Source organism: Sycon ciliatum, chromosome 13, assembly GCF_964019385.1.
Source record: "Sycon ciliatum chromosome 13, ocSycCili1.1, whole genome shotgun sequence".
Lineage (NCBI taxonomy): Eukaryota > Metazoa > Porifera > Calcarea > Leucosolenida > Sycettidae > Sycon > Sycon ciliatum.
This window is the reverse complement of record NC_088655.1, coordinates 10,289,375-10,305,377: the sequence shown is the minus strand read 5'-3', so window position 1 is coordinate 10,305,377 and position 16,003 is coordinate 10,289,375. Positions and strand designations below refer to the sequence as shown.

General features: G+C 43.7%; 2 protein-coding genes across 2 annotated transcripts; one reads left to right on the top strand and one right to left on the bottom strand.

Moving 5' to 3' along the window:
• Positions 1 to 433: 433 nt before the first annotated feature.
• On the top strand, positions 434 to 7,581 carry LOC135830137 (uncharacterized). Its single transcript, XM_065342530.1, has 6 exons — positions 434 to 468; positions 3,328 to 3,503; positions 3,647 to 4,655; positions 4,992 to 5,942; positions 6,110 to 6,334; positions 6,554 to 7,581. Exons 2-6 carry the CDS (start codon positions 3,499 to 3,501, stop codon positions 7,337 to 7,339), a joined length of 2,976 nt encoding a protein of 991 aa, XP_065198602.1. The 5' UTR covers positions 434 to 468; positions 3,328 to 3,498; the 3' UTR covers positions 7,340 to 7,581.
• A 1,612-nt stretch (positions 7,582 to 9,193) lies between these two features.
• Positions 9,194 to 10,693, bottom strand: LOC135829169 (uncharacterized). The gene is made up of 2 exons (XM_065341574.1): positions 10,462 to 10,693; positions 9,194 to 10,263 (listed from the first exon to the last, which is right to left on the bottom strand). The coding sequence occupies exons 1-2, from the start codon at positions 10,691 to 10,693 to the stop codon at positions 9,194 to 9,196; spliced, it is 1,302 nt and encodes a 433-aa protein (XP_065197646.1).
• Positions 10,694 to 16,003: the final 5,310 nt, after the last annotated feature.

Sequence of the window (16,003 nt, the reverse complement as noted above, 5' to 3'; positions counted from 1 at the left end):
CATTTTTGCGTTGAAAATTATTTTTGGCCCGGTTTTTTTGCGGATTAAAAAAATGTTGGTTTGGGTCTTAGGACCCCATTTTTTTTTTTTTTTTTTTTTTTTTAGTGAAAATTATTTTTGGCCCCATTTCTTTGTGTATAAAAGTAATGTTGTCCTTATTATTTTTATACCTCTTTTGGTCCTCAGTCTGATTATCTAACGTCATGATGACGATGCCTCGCGCCGGGCAAACTTTTTTCAGACTATATAAATGTGTATGCACGTGCAAAATGTTTTGGGCGATGCTGTGTTGATGCTATTATTATCGAGCATCATTATAATCATGCAGTTCAAAGGAAGAGTTGATTTGCTTCACTATGTGTTATTGAAACGCTATTGCGTTCTGGAAGCGAGGTATAGATAGGTAGTTAGAGAAACGAGCAGACATGGAGAAGCAGACCCGCGCGTCGCACAACTCTCAGACACAAGGTAAGACGTTCAAATTGTTTTGAAATTGCAGTTTAGTGAAGCACGATTATATTATTGTGAAGACATCTTGTAATAATTTGTCAGCGATAGATACTAAATATTGCGATGGAGCTAGAGACATTCTAATAAATGAGAAAAAAAGAAAAATCCTATCCACCCAGCGAGGTGAACACTAATGAAACATACGATTGACTTCTAAATTATTATTATTATTGAATTCTGTACTATATGATACAATGTACCCTACGATTGACATCAGATCTATATTGATAGTAGTAGTAGAGAGAGAGAGAGGGAGAGAGAGAGAGAGAGAGAGAGAGAGAGAGAGAGAGAGAGAGAGAGAGAGAGAGAGAGAGAGAGAGAGAGAGAGAGAGAGAGAGAGAGAGAGAGAGAGAGAGAGAGAGAGAGAGAGAGAGAGAGAGAGAGAGAGAGAGAGAAAGAAAAATCCTATCCACCCAGCGAGGTGAACACTAATGAAACATACGATTGACTTCTAAATTATTATTATTATTGAATTCTATACTATGTGATACAATGTACCCTACGATTGACATCAGATCTATATTGATAGTAGTAGTAGAGAGAGAGAGGGAGAGAGAGAGAGAGAGAGAGAGAGAGAGAGAGAGAGAGAGAGAGAGAGAGCGAGAGAGAGATAGAGAGAGAGAGAGAGAGAGAGAGAGAGAGAGAGAGAGAGAGCGAGAGAGAGAGAGAGAGAGAGAGAGAGAGAGAGAGAGAAAGAAAAATCCTATCCACCCAGCGAGGTGAACACTAATGAAACATACGATTGACTTCTAAATTATTATTATTATTGAATTCTATACTATGTGAAACAATGTACCCTACGATTAACATCAGATCTATATTGATAGTAGTATAGTAGTAGTAGAGAGAGAGAGAGAGAGAGAGAGAGAGAGAGAGAGAAAAAGAAGCATACCGTTTGAATTTTCATCATTCATTCCGAGTCGATATCACCCACCTCTCTGGGCCTCTTCCGGACATAGGCCGACGTGGCGCTGTTAGAAGAATTAGACTCCTCGTCGAACTCTACCTTTATCTGAATGTTGAATCGTCTTCTGGCGTGGACACGGAGTCGCACAGCTGGGCTTGCGAATATCTTCCCGGAGTCATTTCGAATAAATGTGTTGTCATTAATCGTCATGATGAGCCGTAGGAAGTTGCCAACTGACATCTTGTCACCGTTGGTGGCTATCAGTGTCTGAAGCTCATTTCGTAGTGTAGCGTTGAAGTAGGTAAACATCTCTGTATTGCCGTTCTTGACGTGTATCAACATGCCGCTGTCCGCGCTCGATAGCTCTTCGAAGTCAATCACGTTCTGCCCGCATACATCGATTCTGGGACACGTTGCCCCCAGAAAGGTCCCCTGGGATAATCTGCAAAGAAATGTAGCGGCTTCCATTGGATTCCTTCCATCACGGTAGCAATCATATTGATCAAGCAAAAAGTCTACCTGTGCAGCATCACGCAACTGGTAGAGGGAAACCCTATCTCTGATATCGACATTCACTAAGTAGTACGTACCCATTTTGCTAAAGATTACGGAAAGAATTTAGACACATTGTGGCAGATCACACTGGTGTGTGGTTAGTATATGTAAGATTGAAAATAATAGGACCCCCCCTTGAGTTTTGTAGGATGAGGTGACGACCTTGGAGAACACGCTGTGCGTCACGGCGGAAGTCCACAAGATTTCCAATGGACCCGTTTTTGCGTTTTTTTAACAACTTCATCCTGACATATCTCTTTTGTTTTTGATTTTAAATTCTTAATGAAAATGACCATGGTGTGGAGCTTTTCACAGGCTTTCTCATGGTACTACTTTTTGCATCCTTTCACTTTCATCGTGATCAATAGAGTATATTTCAGGCACTTTTCCCGTGCGGACAACAGGAACACGCCTCTCTGCCGCTCCTTCTGCGTTTCTACGGCCCCTTTTTGTAACGTCACGGACCACGTTACGAGCGATACATTTAGCAGTTGTTGAACCCGTCTTTTTCATTTTCGGCCCCCCCCGGGGGGGTATTTCCCTTTTCCTAATTTGGTAAGGCTGTGGGGGTAAACTATGAAGTAACCTGTGTTCACATATCCAGACCAACTCTAACATGACCTGACATGTTCAGACAAGCTCTGACATGTTCTGACATGTTCTGAATCCTGTTATATATAAGAGAGAGAGAGAGAGAGAGAGAGAGAGAGAGAGAGAGAGAGAGAGAGAGAGAGAGAGAGAGAGAGAGAGAGAGAGAGAGAGAGAGAGAGAGAGACAGTTGATTGGGTAATTTCTGATCAGGTCTTGGATGGTGATTGGTGAAACTAGAACACAGTGTTGTAGCATTGTTCAACTATCCTCATACTGAACCTATAAATAGGGATACAGTAACAGCTTCTTGGCTTCAATATTTTACCTCAATCCAACCATGAAAAATGGAACCCATTCCTAAGCGACCAAGGATTGACTTCGAGTCTTGTCATTGCCAGCGGCTGCTAAGGTATTTCATTCACAGGCCGGTGAATGCATTTGATGTTTTGCAATATTTCAGTTTTGTCACGTATGCCATTGAGGATGTGCTCGCACAAACAATCGATGATTTCGGACAGTTCAAGTTATCATTAGTTGTGAGGGTTATCATGTCAAAGGTAAACCCTGCTACCGGAGAAGTTATCTCGAATACCTTTTTCTTCCGATCACGTACGAAAGCTATTCTCATCACAGAAGACATTTCCTCAACGGTAACATCCATGTTCGACGTCATCAACGAACAGGTAAGCCTGTAGTGCACAGTTTGGTATCCTCGTCATTGAATCTGAAGATCATGTATGTATCCATTTGTGTGTTATCAATAGATTGAGCGGTTTGTGCAGCACTCATCTGGCTGGACTATAGATCGTGTAGAAGCTCTGAACATCGAAATCTCAAAGTACCAGCCACTACGTGGATCGACGTATCTTCCACTACCTGACGAATTGCGGAATAAGAAGGCCATCATCAACGTCATCAACTCAGACCAAAAGTGTATGCTGTAAGTTATTTATATAGTTGTTGTGTTATCTCACACATGTATCTCACACATCAAATTTTCATGACGTTTCTGACATGTATAATGCTTTTGAATTCATCATCATCATCATCACTTGTATCTCATGAAATGTTCCTTCTGTACAGGTGGGCTATTCTTGCTGCTAAATTCCCAAACCACAACTCAGGACGCGTTTCAGTGTATCGCACCCACATCAATGACATTAATGTGGATGGCATAGAGTTTCCTGCGAAGACCACAGACATCGATCGGCTTGAGAAGATGAATCCTGGTCTGTTCATCAATGCATTTGGGTACGAAAGCAAGTCACTCTACCCTATCCGTGTTTCGGAACAACCGCAAGCTGCTATCAACCTCCTACTGTTCGGCGATGGTCAAACTCAGCATTGGGTGTACATCAAAAATATGAGTCGACTTGTTGCATCATCTACTAGTCGTAGGAAGCACTTCATCTGTTTCCGCTGTCTCTCCCTGCATTTGTCACAAGACAAACTCGATAGACACCTACTCTACTGCAAAGAGCATGCTATGGCACGGGTAGAGATGGGTAAGCCTGATGCACAGATCAGCTTCAACAATTTCCACAAGCGCTTGCCAGCACCCTATGTGATCTACGCTGACTGTGAGGCACTGATTTCATCCATGGATGAACCAACAAAAATAGGAAACGCAACAGAACAAAAGAATGAACACTTAGCATGCTCCGTGTGCTACATTGTTGTACGATCCGATGGACACGTTACCAACTGTTACGATTACCGTGGAGAGGATGCAATGTACCACTTCTTGTTGGCTCTTGAGGAAGAGGAGGAGAGAATCCGTGCAGATCTGACCCAACCAGCAGCTATGAATTTCACAGATGAGCAACAAATGGCATTCGACACGGCTACGGTGTGTTGGGTATGCGAAAATCCGCTTGGTGGTGACAGAGTACGTGACCACTGTCACATCACTGGAGACTACCGGGGTCCGGCGCACAACAAGTGTAACTTGATGTTGAGAATCTGCCCGTATCGCATCAAGATTCCAGTTGTCTTTCACAACTTGAAAGGCTATGACTCACATCATATCATATCACAGATGGGGCGAACTTCCTGTGATGAAGTGACGTATGAGGAGCATGGTAAAGAGAAGGTGAGTTTCCTGGTACAACTAACTGATGTTACCATAATCTGTGATGTATTTGAGTTGAATTGGTTGTGTTCATGATTGCACATTGATTTTTTCATGTTTTTTCTTTCTTCAAATGACTGGAATTTTATGACTGGCGTGAAGACTGTTGATCCGTGTATTCAATACGTGATGGAGCCGAACGTCAGGTCGTTGAATGTCACTGTCAACACATTGCACATTGATGGTTTTCCCATCTCTTTCTGTGTGTGTGTGTGTGTTTGTGTGTGTGTGTGTGTGTGTGTGTGTGTGTGTGTGTGTGTGTGTGTGTGTGTGTGTGTGTGTGTATGTATTTTACAGACAAGGAAACTTGGAGGTATATCCATCATACCGGTAAATAGTGAAAAATACCTCACATTTGGATGGCGGCAATACCAGTTCATTGACAGTCTTGCATTCCTGAATACATCTTTGGAGCGGCTGGTCAGCCTAACACCCCAAGACAAATTCAGAATCCTGGTTGATGCGTTTCCGGACCCAGTACAGCGTGCTTTGGTATGCAAGAAGGGTATTTACCCGTACGAGCACATGACAGGATTTGAGTGCTTTGATGAAACACAGCTACCTGAAAAAGGAGCTTTTCACTCGTCCCTCACCGGGAAAGGTATTACGGATGAGGAGTATGCCCATGCCCAACGTGTTTGGACTACGTTCGCATGTCAGGATATGGGTGACTATCACGATGTTTACCTCCTCACAGATGTCATCCTGTTGGCTGATGTATTTGAGAACTTTCGCAAGACAGCATATGATACGTATGGTCTGGACCCAGCCAACTATCTTACTCTACCCGGCCTGGCCTGGGATGCACTTCTGAAGCTGACGAAAGTTTCTCTTGATCAGCTCAGTGATGTTGACGTGTACAATTTCGTGGAGCATGGCAAGCGCGGCGGTATCAGCATGGTTTCGCACAGGTGGTCGAAGGCAAACAACAAGTATCTACCTGATTACGATGAACAACAACCAAGCTCCTTCATCATGTATCTCGATGCGAACAACTTGTACGGGTGGGCCATGATGCAACCTCTGCCTGTTGGCCGGTTCAAGTTCCTGTCACCGACGGATGAGTTGATCGCTGATATCCTACAGCACCCAACCGATGCACCTACGGGGTATCTTATCGAATGCGATTTGAAGATTCCCAAAGAACTACACGATTACTTTAACGACTACCCGCTGGCCCCAGAGCGCTTCAAGGTGACACATGATATGCTATCACCGTACCAAAGGAACCTGACAGACCAGCAAAAGGTATGTATTGTGTGCTCTTGTGCTGCTGTCTATGCTCGCACTAGTGCTACTACTACGAATACAATTATTGCTGATGATTTTGTTTTGGTGATTTTATGATTGTGGTGAATATTCTATGTTATCTAATCCATTGCGGATCTTCTGATTGTGTTGGTATGGTGTTTCAGGTGATTGGTTTGGAAGCAACAAAGCTCATCCCCAATCTCCTCCCCAAGCAACGCTATATCCTGCACTACAGGAATCTACAACAGTATGTGGCTCTCGGTGTCGAGGTGCCTGATGTTCATCGTATCCTCTCATTCCGTCAAGAACCGTGGATGCGTTCTTACATTGAGAAGAACACAGAACTGAGAAAGATGGCCACATCTGATTTTGAAAAGGATTTCTTCAAGGTTAGGCATATCTTCTTTCTGTGCATGTGTACGTGCGTGCGTGCGTGCGTGCGTGCGTGCGTGCGTGCGTGTGTGTGTGTGTGTGTGTGAATCATACAAATTATCAATGCAGGTATTTTCCTACAATATGATAATCAATTCTTTATGTCTGTACCTGACAATTCTTTTTTCTTTTCTTTTTTTCGTCTTTTTTTCTACACACTTTGTTCACGTGTGCAGCTCATGAATAATTCTGTCTACGGAAAAACAATGGAGAACGTGAGGAACCGCATCAACCTCCGTGTGCTGAGAGCAAACGAGGAGGAAAAGAAGATTCAGCGACGTATTAACAAACCCTCATACATTCGGAGCGTAGTGTTCGATAATGATCTGGTATCAGTCGAATGCTCAAGGGAGAAGGTCACTCTAACGAAACCCGTGTACGTAGGTGCAACGATTCTCGATCTATCGAAGTTATTGATGTACGATTTCTACTACAGTGTGCTTCAACCACGTTACGAGGATAAGCTTCACATGCTCTATACGGACACCGACAGTCTGGTATTATCTGTAGAGACCGAAGATGTGTACGTGGACATGCAACAGTATGGTGATGCCTATGACACGTCCAATTATCCCGTGGACCACCCGCTTCACAGCAACATCAATAGGAAAGTTGTGGGTAAATTCAAAGACGAGCTGGGAGGGCAGCCCATCGCCGAGTTTGTCGCCCTTCGGAGTAAGATGTACGCGTATGAGTGTGCAGGAGGTAGCAGTGACAAGCGGGCAAAAGGTGTCCAACGCGAGGTTCTCAAATCGTCGATCACAATGGATGACTATCGTCGATGCCTCACACAACAAGTACAAATGAGTCGAGTGATGAATGCACTACGCAGCCGCAAGCACCATATCTATGGCGAGAGTACCCTGAAGGTAGCACTCAGTGGCTTTGACTCCAAGAAATACATCCTGGAGGATGGAGTTCACACGCTGGCCTATGGGCACAAGGACATTTCTACGCATTAACAATCTGTTGTTAAAGTGTGTCTATGTGCACACATGCTCAAACCTCCGAACACACATATTCTTGATCATCATGAAACACACAGCACAGTACATTTGAAAATTGTACATAGTTGTTATTCAAGATTTAAGACTGTCAACTTCCTTCTTCTTCAGCCCTGTATTGAATTTTTCTCATTGCTGTAGCCTTTCCATTGCACGAAACGTTTATCCTTCTTATATTTCAAGACTTTATCGAATCTCAATCCGGTCTCTCTGGCGTGTTGTAGTTCTACTTCATAGAAAGTTCCCAGTATGACCTCTCCCATTAAGTCACGAATTCTGTAGGTGTGGGGTGATGATGACAGAACTTGGTCCACAGTGAACACCTCTTCAGTCCAGCATGTCTGTTGATGCCGATAGCACCGGCTATGTAGCCAAATGGGTACCGGGATAGGTAGATGCGATTTGTTTCGTTCACCGGGATTGTATAGTCGTTCATCGTCTGTGCCTTGAGAGCATCTGATGCTTCCTCAACCTTGCTCTTGAAGCGCAAACGATCTTCATCGTATAGTTGAAGCAGCGTAGATCTGCTGGTGAAGTAATTGCTCTTCAGAAAGGTCTGCGGTATATCCGTCCGTTTAAGGAATCCATCTAGGATTTGCAGGATCCCTCGATCAAATTCATGATCTTGTGTCAGGTTGAGGGGGATTGAAGTTAACGGTGCGGTCCTCTTTTTCCTCACATCAGCCACAGAGTCACGCACTTGACCAGTCGAAGCGTCATAGTTAAGTATGTTGGAGGTAATCACGTTTCGTACTGAAGGGTAACTGATGTGATCTGGAGTGTTTTTGAAGTGGGTGGCATACAGTTTCTTTATTCGCGGGTCGGTTTGAAGCTCTAATAGTGTAGCGTTGCTCAAGTTGTGATCTGGTACCTGCGATAGAACTTTCTTCACGCTTTTCAAGTAGGTATTATAATTGATACCTCCCTTCTGTTGCATTCGAGGAGGTGTACCAAGAACTTCCCACGATGACGCTCTCTTCTTGATGCCATGCTGAGGATGCCTCAACATAAACTGTAGCGTCCGCAACCTCTTCTGTTTGGGAATGATGAACGATCCAACTTTAGATCCAACTTTCCGTATACTACTCGGTAGCCCATTGGAGAATCTCACTGTTAGGTGCTCTATTCTTAATACATGAATGGCATTTTTTTCCAATGTTTCAGCTAACTTTTTGGCTAACTTTTCGGCTAACTTTTCGGCTAACTTTTCGGCTAACTTTTCGGCTAACTTTTCGGCTAACTTTTCGGCTAACTTTTCGGCTAACTTTTCGGCTAACTTTTCGGCTAACTTTTCGGCTAACTTTTCGGCTAACTTTTCGGCTAACTTTTCGGCTAACTTTTCGGCTAACTTTTCGGCTAACTTTTCGGCTAATATCGTGCACACACACACACAAACACGCAAATCAACGAGGGTTTTATTCAAAAATCACCTTTAATGCAGTGTCTTCGCAATACGTGTAGTACTGATTAGAAGAGCAATCAATGGTTAGGATAGGTCTGCGACACATCGCCAATAACTTCTCATACAATCTAAAGATAATGGATGACTTCGTGCACAGACCACCAAAAAGAGTATTGAGATAACGCTTGATATTGCTTTTATCAGTGAAGCGAAATAGATACATAAAGTTTGCATTAATCTTCATGTCATTAATGTTATCAAAGCTCTGAGCTAGAAAGAACCCGTTCAACTTATGATGATGACTGTACATGGTGAAGAACTTGTAGGGACACTCTCTTTTTTATTTTTCATTTTCATTTCATGAATGTAGTGTAGCATGTGTGCTATTACGTACAATCAAAGTAGCACTTTCATATATTATAGTGTGCCATGAGTTCTGTGTGTATGCGCTGGATTGTGTGAGAAGATAAACTCTCTGCAAAGTGCAAATGACAGAACAACTTTGACGTAGTGCCGTTGAAGAATCGAGTACCACCAATGCGATAATCGCAATCTTCGATTCCATTGGTTCTGGAAAATGGGTCAGTGTCCAAGTTGGAATGTATCAAAAAGGAGTTTACGTATAGAGTGAATAGGCCTTCTGAATTCCGAGCGTAACTTATGACACACTTTGTACCCAAGAGATCCGTCGTGCTCGACACAGGCTTATCCAAAGCCGCCGATAATTGGTTCGCTAAATACGAAACGGGTAGGTTGAATGATGAATGGCCGGAATCCGTGAAGTAGTTGCCTCTTATGTGGGTGGCAGTGAACAACACGTACAAACTATCCAAGGTGAAATTTCCGACAGTATCGATATCGAATGCCTTCAATCCCATGTTTCTAGGGTCAGGTGCGTCCACTTGAATTACTTGGAACATTGCAAAAGACATGTTGTCGTGAAACAGATTGACGAATCGTTCTCTAATGGAAACTTGCTGGTGTTGTGTAATGTTGAGGTAGAAGTGATCGTCTCGGAACATGTCGATGTTGTTCACGTTGATTCTCTTGTCCTTCATGTCAACGAGATTTATCCCTCTGTATCTGTTTCTGCTCACCCTGGTGACGGATTCAAATCTGCTAGGATGAGAGTATATGTAGAGGTAGGCGTTTCTACGAATGTGAGGTAGTAGATGAAACGGATCGGATAGGTTCTGATTTGATTGCGGACCTACGGGACCTCTGGCTCCTGGAGGACCTATGGGGCCGACGATTCCTTGGGGGCCCACAGGACCTCTGTTTCCTGGAGGACCGGTTGCACCGATGGTTCCTTGGGGACCCACGGGACCTGTGGTTCCTTGAGCACCTTGCACACCACGTTCACCTTGTCGGCCGTCTTGCCCATCTTCTCCTCTAGGTCCAATCTCACCTTCAGGACCGACCAATCCACGTTCTCCACGTGGTCCAACTTCACCTCTGGGACCTTCTGGACCAGGTATTCCTTGATCACCTTTTTGACCGCGTTCACCACCTTGCCCATCAGCTCCTCTAGGTCCAGTCTCGCCTTCAGGACCGATCAATCCACGTTCTCCACGTGGACCAGCTTCACCTCTTGATCCATGAAGCCGACCAAACGCCATCCATTTAGAGCTGAATTTCTTTTACACGATCAGCGTGGTTGCATCGAGATAGAAGTCACCATTTCTCCCTACAGAGTTCAGTGGCATGCCACCTCCGCTAAGCCATCCCAATCCCCGATCACCACGAGGTCCTTTCATCTTGCGCACAGCGTCGATGTCGTGTTGCAATCTCGATGAGGATTGACGGATTTCATTCTTGACCCACCCGGCAGGGACAGCACATGTCAAAGAGCTATCGTCGTACGCCAAATTACAGATTGAATGTTCGTTCATGTCGAGGTTAGCATCCATGGACACGGATCCGTCTGTTTTAACGTGCAGCTCATCAGCTGCTATGGCTTGATCTGTGTAGCGCGTAGATCTGTTTTCAACATCTTCCACTTTGCTCTCATCGGCTTTCTCCTCTTTCAGTTTCTCCACATCATGAACCAAGGTGTTTTCGGTGTCATCGTTCCCCACAACCGATTGCATCTCGATAATGTCATTCCGCATGCTTTGCATGTGTTTGAGGGAGGCCTCATCACCATCACTCCTATGGAAATGCGTAGCCCAGTACGCCATCTTCACACACACACACACACACACACACACACACATACACACTGTTCTAATTATGATAGGAACTATTTTCTTTCTCAAATAAATCATTATAATACTCATGTGCGCTAGTGGTAATCTAATGAAGCGATGATATGTTAGCAAGAGAGAGAGAGAGAGAGAGAGAGAGAGAGAGAGAGAGAGCAAGAGAGCATGAAAAAAAAGGGTTAGGATATAAAGTCTTTCTGATCAATCAATGTTGTAAGATAGACTAAGCATTTAGCAGATTCAAGTCCAGTGAATTGTCCGGTAGGGTGTCAGGGAGAGACGCTGCCGCCGCAACCGTTGTGTCAAACGCAATGTCAGCAGTCACGTTGTCAGCAGTGCTCCACTTCTTGAGGAATTCAATCACCAGTCGGGTCAATTCAGTCTCGGGAAGGTCTTGCACGGTGTCGCGATCCCTTTCACAAAGCCGTGAGTCTACAAACATCAGGGGGATTGCCGAAAGCCATGCCTTGAATTCGCACTTCTCCCTGTTGAAAGATATAGTGGAAGGATGCAGATAGAGCTGACACTCTTCGTTCATCGGGAAGTTGGGTGTACCCTTGGTTGGCTTGAGATACACAGCAGTCACACTCTTCCCTTGGTACATTGCAGGGAAGATGTTACTCCGTATCCTGTTGATATGTGGAGATCTCACGGCACGTCTCAAAGGTGTTGAGGTCTTCAGGAAGAATTGAATGAGATCGTCTTGTGAAGCCTGGACATACAGCTTAAGTTGACCAAAGCGTCCTTCGCATACCGTGCCATTGACAAGCATGCCCGGTAAATCACCGCGCGTATAGTAGAAATCGGTGCCAGGAGCAATCTGATAGTCGTGGGCGGTCTTGCTGTACATTGCTTGAACACACTCTGCTGCCCCATCCGTAATAATGGTGGCGACACCTGGTAGTATGGTAGGACGAGGAGATGGTATCTTGATCTTAGGCAGAGGCTCCAGATTCGGATTACGGCTAGCACGTCGCTTGTAGAGACCGGGTTTCTTTATCGTCTTGATAGCGACCGGGTCAATACCCAAACAGTCCACAACATCTTCACCAGCAACAACAGCATCAGTGGCCATCATGATATCAGTCACGAGAGATCCAGAGAGATCCAGAGGGGGAGAGAGAAGGCTTGAGCAACGAAACAACAAAGGCAGTTGTGAGTGAATGGAGGACTGTGCTTGCACATATATACCCTTTTAACCGCTGCCGAGTTTGAAATAACATCCTATGGGAGGTGACGACCTTGGAGAACACGGTGAAATTGTTCAAGAATCAACCAATCAGAGGACACGGTGAGCAGATGATAAGATTTAACCAATCACATCACGACTTGCACTTGACCTGTCGGAACATGTCTCGGTCATGCCTGAACGTGTCTCGACCATGTCTCAGAACAGGTTCCCGACAGTGTAAATCTCCAACGCATTGCTAACATTGATGACGTACTGCAGTCTTGGTAAATTGATAGAGTATGTTGGCAAGATCAGGTGGGAGAGAGGTCACGTGATCTACTAAATATTCCAGACTGTAGTCATGCCAACAATAGGCATCTATTAGAAGATGCATCATGGACAGGTCTGCAGGTGACATCAAGGATAAATTAACTTTCAGAGTGTTCAGCTGTCTAGCGGACAGAGGACCCTTGATGTGTTCCATGAGATGTAGAAGAAACATCAGTGGAAAACATGATGGAAGAGGATGTGTAATGCGGCTGCTTCTCAACCATGATACATTACTGCGTGGTAAAGAAGAACGCAGTGTGCGCACTGCATCATGATCCTCATGAAGTATACACGATAATGCTATTGCATAGTTCATGCTTTTATAGCTACTGGCCTTCTTCATTGCTTGCAGTGCCTCTTGAACAGGGTGAAACTGTGCATGCGGTAAAGTGAACTTGATCTTGTTGAGAAAATGTACAAGATGACGATTCACACCTTGAATGCGATCGGAATCCGTGTAGGTCTTTATGCTAGTACAACGCTCTCTCCACTTTACCTCGGGCATGTAAATGTCCCCCATTACCAATCCACACTGAGAACAAACTCTATGACCAGCATGCTCAACTTGTTCTTCACGATGATAACACACTTCTTCACTTTCCTCTATCTCCTTCTTCTTCTTCTTCTTCTTCTTCTTTTCCTCCAGCGCACATTGCTTCTTTGAACGTACATAAGCATACAGGATCTCAAATTCAGAATCCATTTTCACTGCACTACAACAACTTGAAACTGACTGGGTCCTCATTCAAGAGCACACCTTTTATACTTACATAATAATACCCCTTTTTTTTAGGTAGGGGTACCCTTGGCACATATTTTTATCTGCAAAAAAAAAACGGGCCAAAAATAATTTTCAACGCAAAAATAACAATTCAAACGTCTTACCTTGTGTCTGAGAGTTGTGCGACGCGCGGGTCTGCTTCTCCATGTCTGCTCGTTTCTCTAACTACCTATCTATACCTCGCTTCCAGAACGCAATAGCGTATCAATAACACATAGTGAAGCAAATCAACTCTTCCTTTGAACTGCATGATTATTATGATGCTCGATAATAATAGCATCAACACAGCATCGCACAAAACATTTTGCACGTGCATACACATTTATATAGTCTGAAAAAAGTTTGCCCGGCGCGAGGCATCGTCATCATGACGTTAGATAATCAGACTGAGGACCAAAAGAGGTATAAAAATAATAAGGACAACATTACTTTTAAACAAAGAAATGGGGCCAAAAATAATTTTCACTAAAAAAAAAAAAAAAAAAAAAAAAAAAAAAAAAAAAAAAAAAAAAAAAAAAAAAAAATGGGGTCCTAAGACCCAAACCAACATTTTTTTAATCCGCAAAAAAACCGGGCCAAAAATAATTTTCAACGCAAAAATGGGGTACTATATGTACCCCATTTTCATGTACCTGACATGAGACAAAAACCTCACATAGCTTACTACTCACACACACACACAAACACACCACACACACACACACACACACACACACACACACACACACACGCACCACCACCCCCCCCCCCCCCCCCCCCACACACACACCTGTACTTGCACTTGCTCACCACCACAAACATTGTTACGTGGGTCTTCCCGGGAGAGGGGAGAGAGATTCAAAAGGAACCTTGGAAAGATGAACTGAACTGCCCCATGACAGATCCCCTCTGAAATCTCCAACTCGACATTATTTTCATCCCACCAAAACACGTTCCGGGAAGCTGCATCGCTATAAGCAAGAAAAAGGAAGCCCGGTGGTGTAATATCATCTGGTATAGTCCCCCCCCCCCCATGCCCTCAGTAAATGGTAGCCACAAACATCGGACAAAGATTCCTACTACTACTCATAGAAAGACACTTTCCCCGTCGCTTCTAGACTACACGAGGTTTTCAACAGGAGTGTGCAGCCAAAGTGAGCTACGGTTGTATGCCAAACATACATGTACATGTACACGTAGTCTACACGTACATGTAGGCATATGCGGATTCTGCCGGCAGAAAAATAATTGGCAGAATTCGGCACTTTTTCTGGTAAGTTTCATGCATGTTTAGTATGTGGATAAAGAAATGGAGCAGAATTCGAGGAATTGCCCGCCATAAGGTTTGTATGGTTCTGCCAATTTCACTGCTTTTCGAGCAGAATCTGCCAATGCCTACGTACACGTACTGAGTGCACAATAGCGAGAGTTCCCAGATTGCCTAGAGTGCTCAACACTACATCGAGATGGAGCATTACCACAAAAGGCAGAAGAGAACGGAGACAACCGGCTAGGTCATTGTTGTAACGCTGTGTTTCATGCACATAGCAAAGCTAAGGCAATCCTCAGACAACTGACCCCCTCTGTTCTCCTCTGCCTTTTTTGTACCGAGTACAATCATGTACATGTGCAATGCATCATGATCAAGTTCCACACCAACCCAGTAACCCAGTGAAACGGACGAGCTAGAACGACGACAGCCAGCATAAGGAAATACTGTAGTGAATGGTGTCTGATGATCGCTAACTGAATACATGTAGCTGTATTCAATGCTTCGCACGAGTCACTCTATTCAAATGAATATTCTTGGTGACTAGGAATGGAGTTCCCTAAACCTAAGCCACGATTCCATTTTCCCCAGCTGCAGCTCATGTTTGCATTGTCTTTGTAAAAAATCGAAAATACCGTGATTAGAATGGATGGCATGAGCTCATACTTGAGTCCTACAATCAAGAGCACATAACCCACACGTACTCTTGCTACAATGTATACTGATATCATACACTAGCTCGTATCACAATAATAAATATTACGATTATCAGTGTGAGAGGTGTAGGGCACGCTGCACTGTTTGATCTACATCTTTCAAAACGGGTTTATTCAAACAATACGACATGGAAAGAAGAACACCAAAGATACAAGGGATGAAACTCGGTGATGAAATCAAAATGAAAATTTGAAATAGTCTAATCCAAAGAAACTCAAGGCAAATGTAACAAGGTTGTGTAAAAGATTCAACTCAATCCCTAGACGAATGCTTTGAAAGATGTAAAGTGTGCATGAATGATTCACGTTTGATCTACATCAGTTCATGTACATTCACATGACTGGTTATGATCTTGATCTAGTGTACATGTACACCTCTTTAGGGCGAACACTAAGTGACCGGTGGTATTTGTTTGCAATAACGGGAGTTCTTCCTATCCATATCTTATACCCAGTGAATACACAGTGTTTATCCAATACGGTTATGAATGCTAGTTCTTCTAAAGCGAAAGTTTGTCTTATCAGTGTTCTTCTTAACGAGGTTTCACTATAATGAGTAATCGCATTGTCATTGTTTGGCGATTTTAGCTTCTATAGTTCTGGTTTTGACAAAGTTGTTTGGAAAAGGAGCATCAAGATCACCAAATGAAGTCGCTTGCAAACTGGAAAGAGAGTTCAAAACTGGAAAAGGTAAGAGTAACAGACATAATACAGTGTTTGCCATCTGCTGGTGCTACATGTACATGTACATGACATTGTATTATACCCA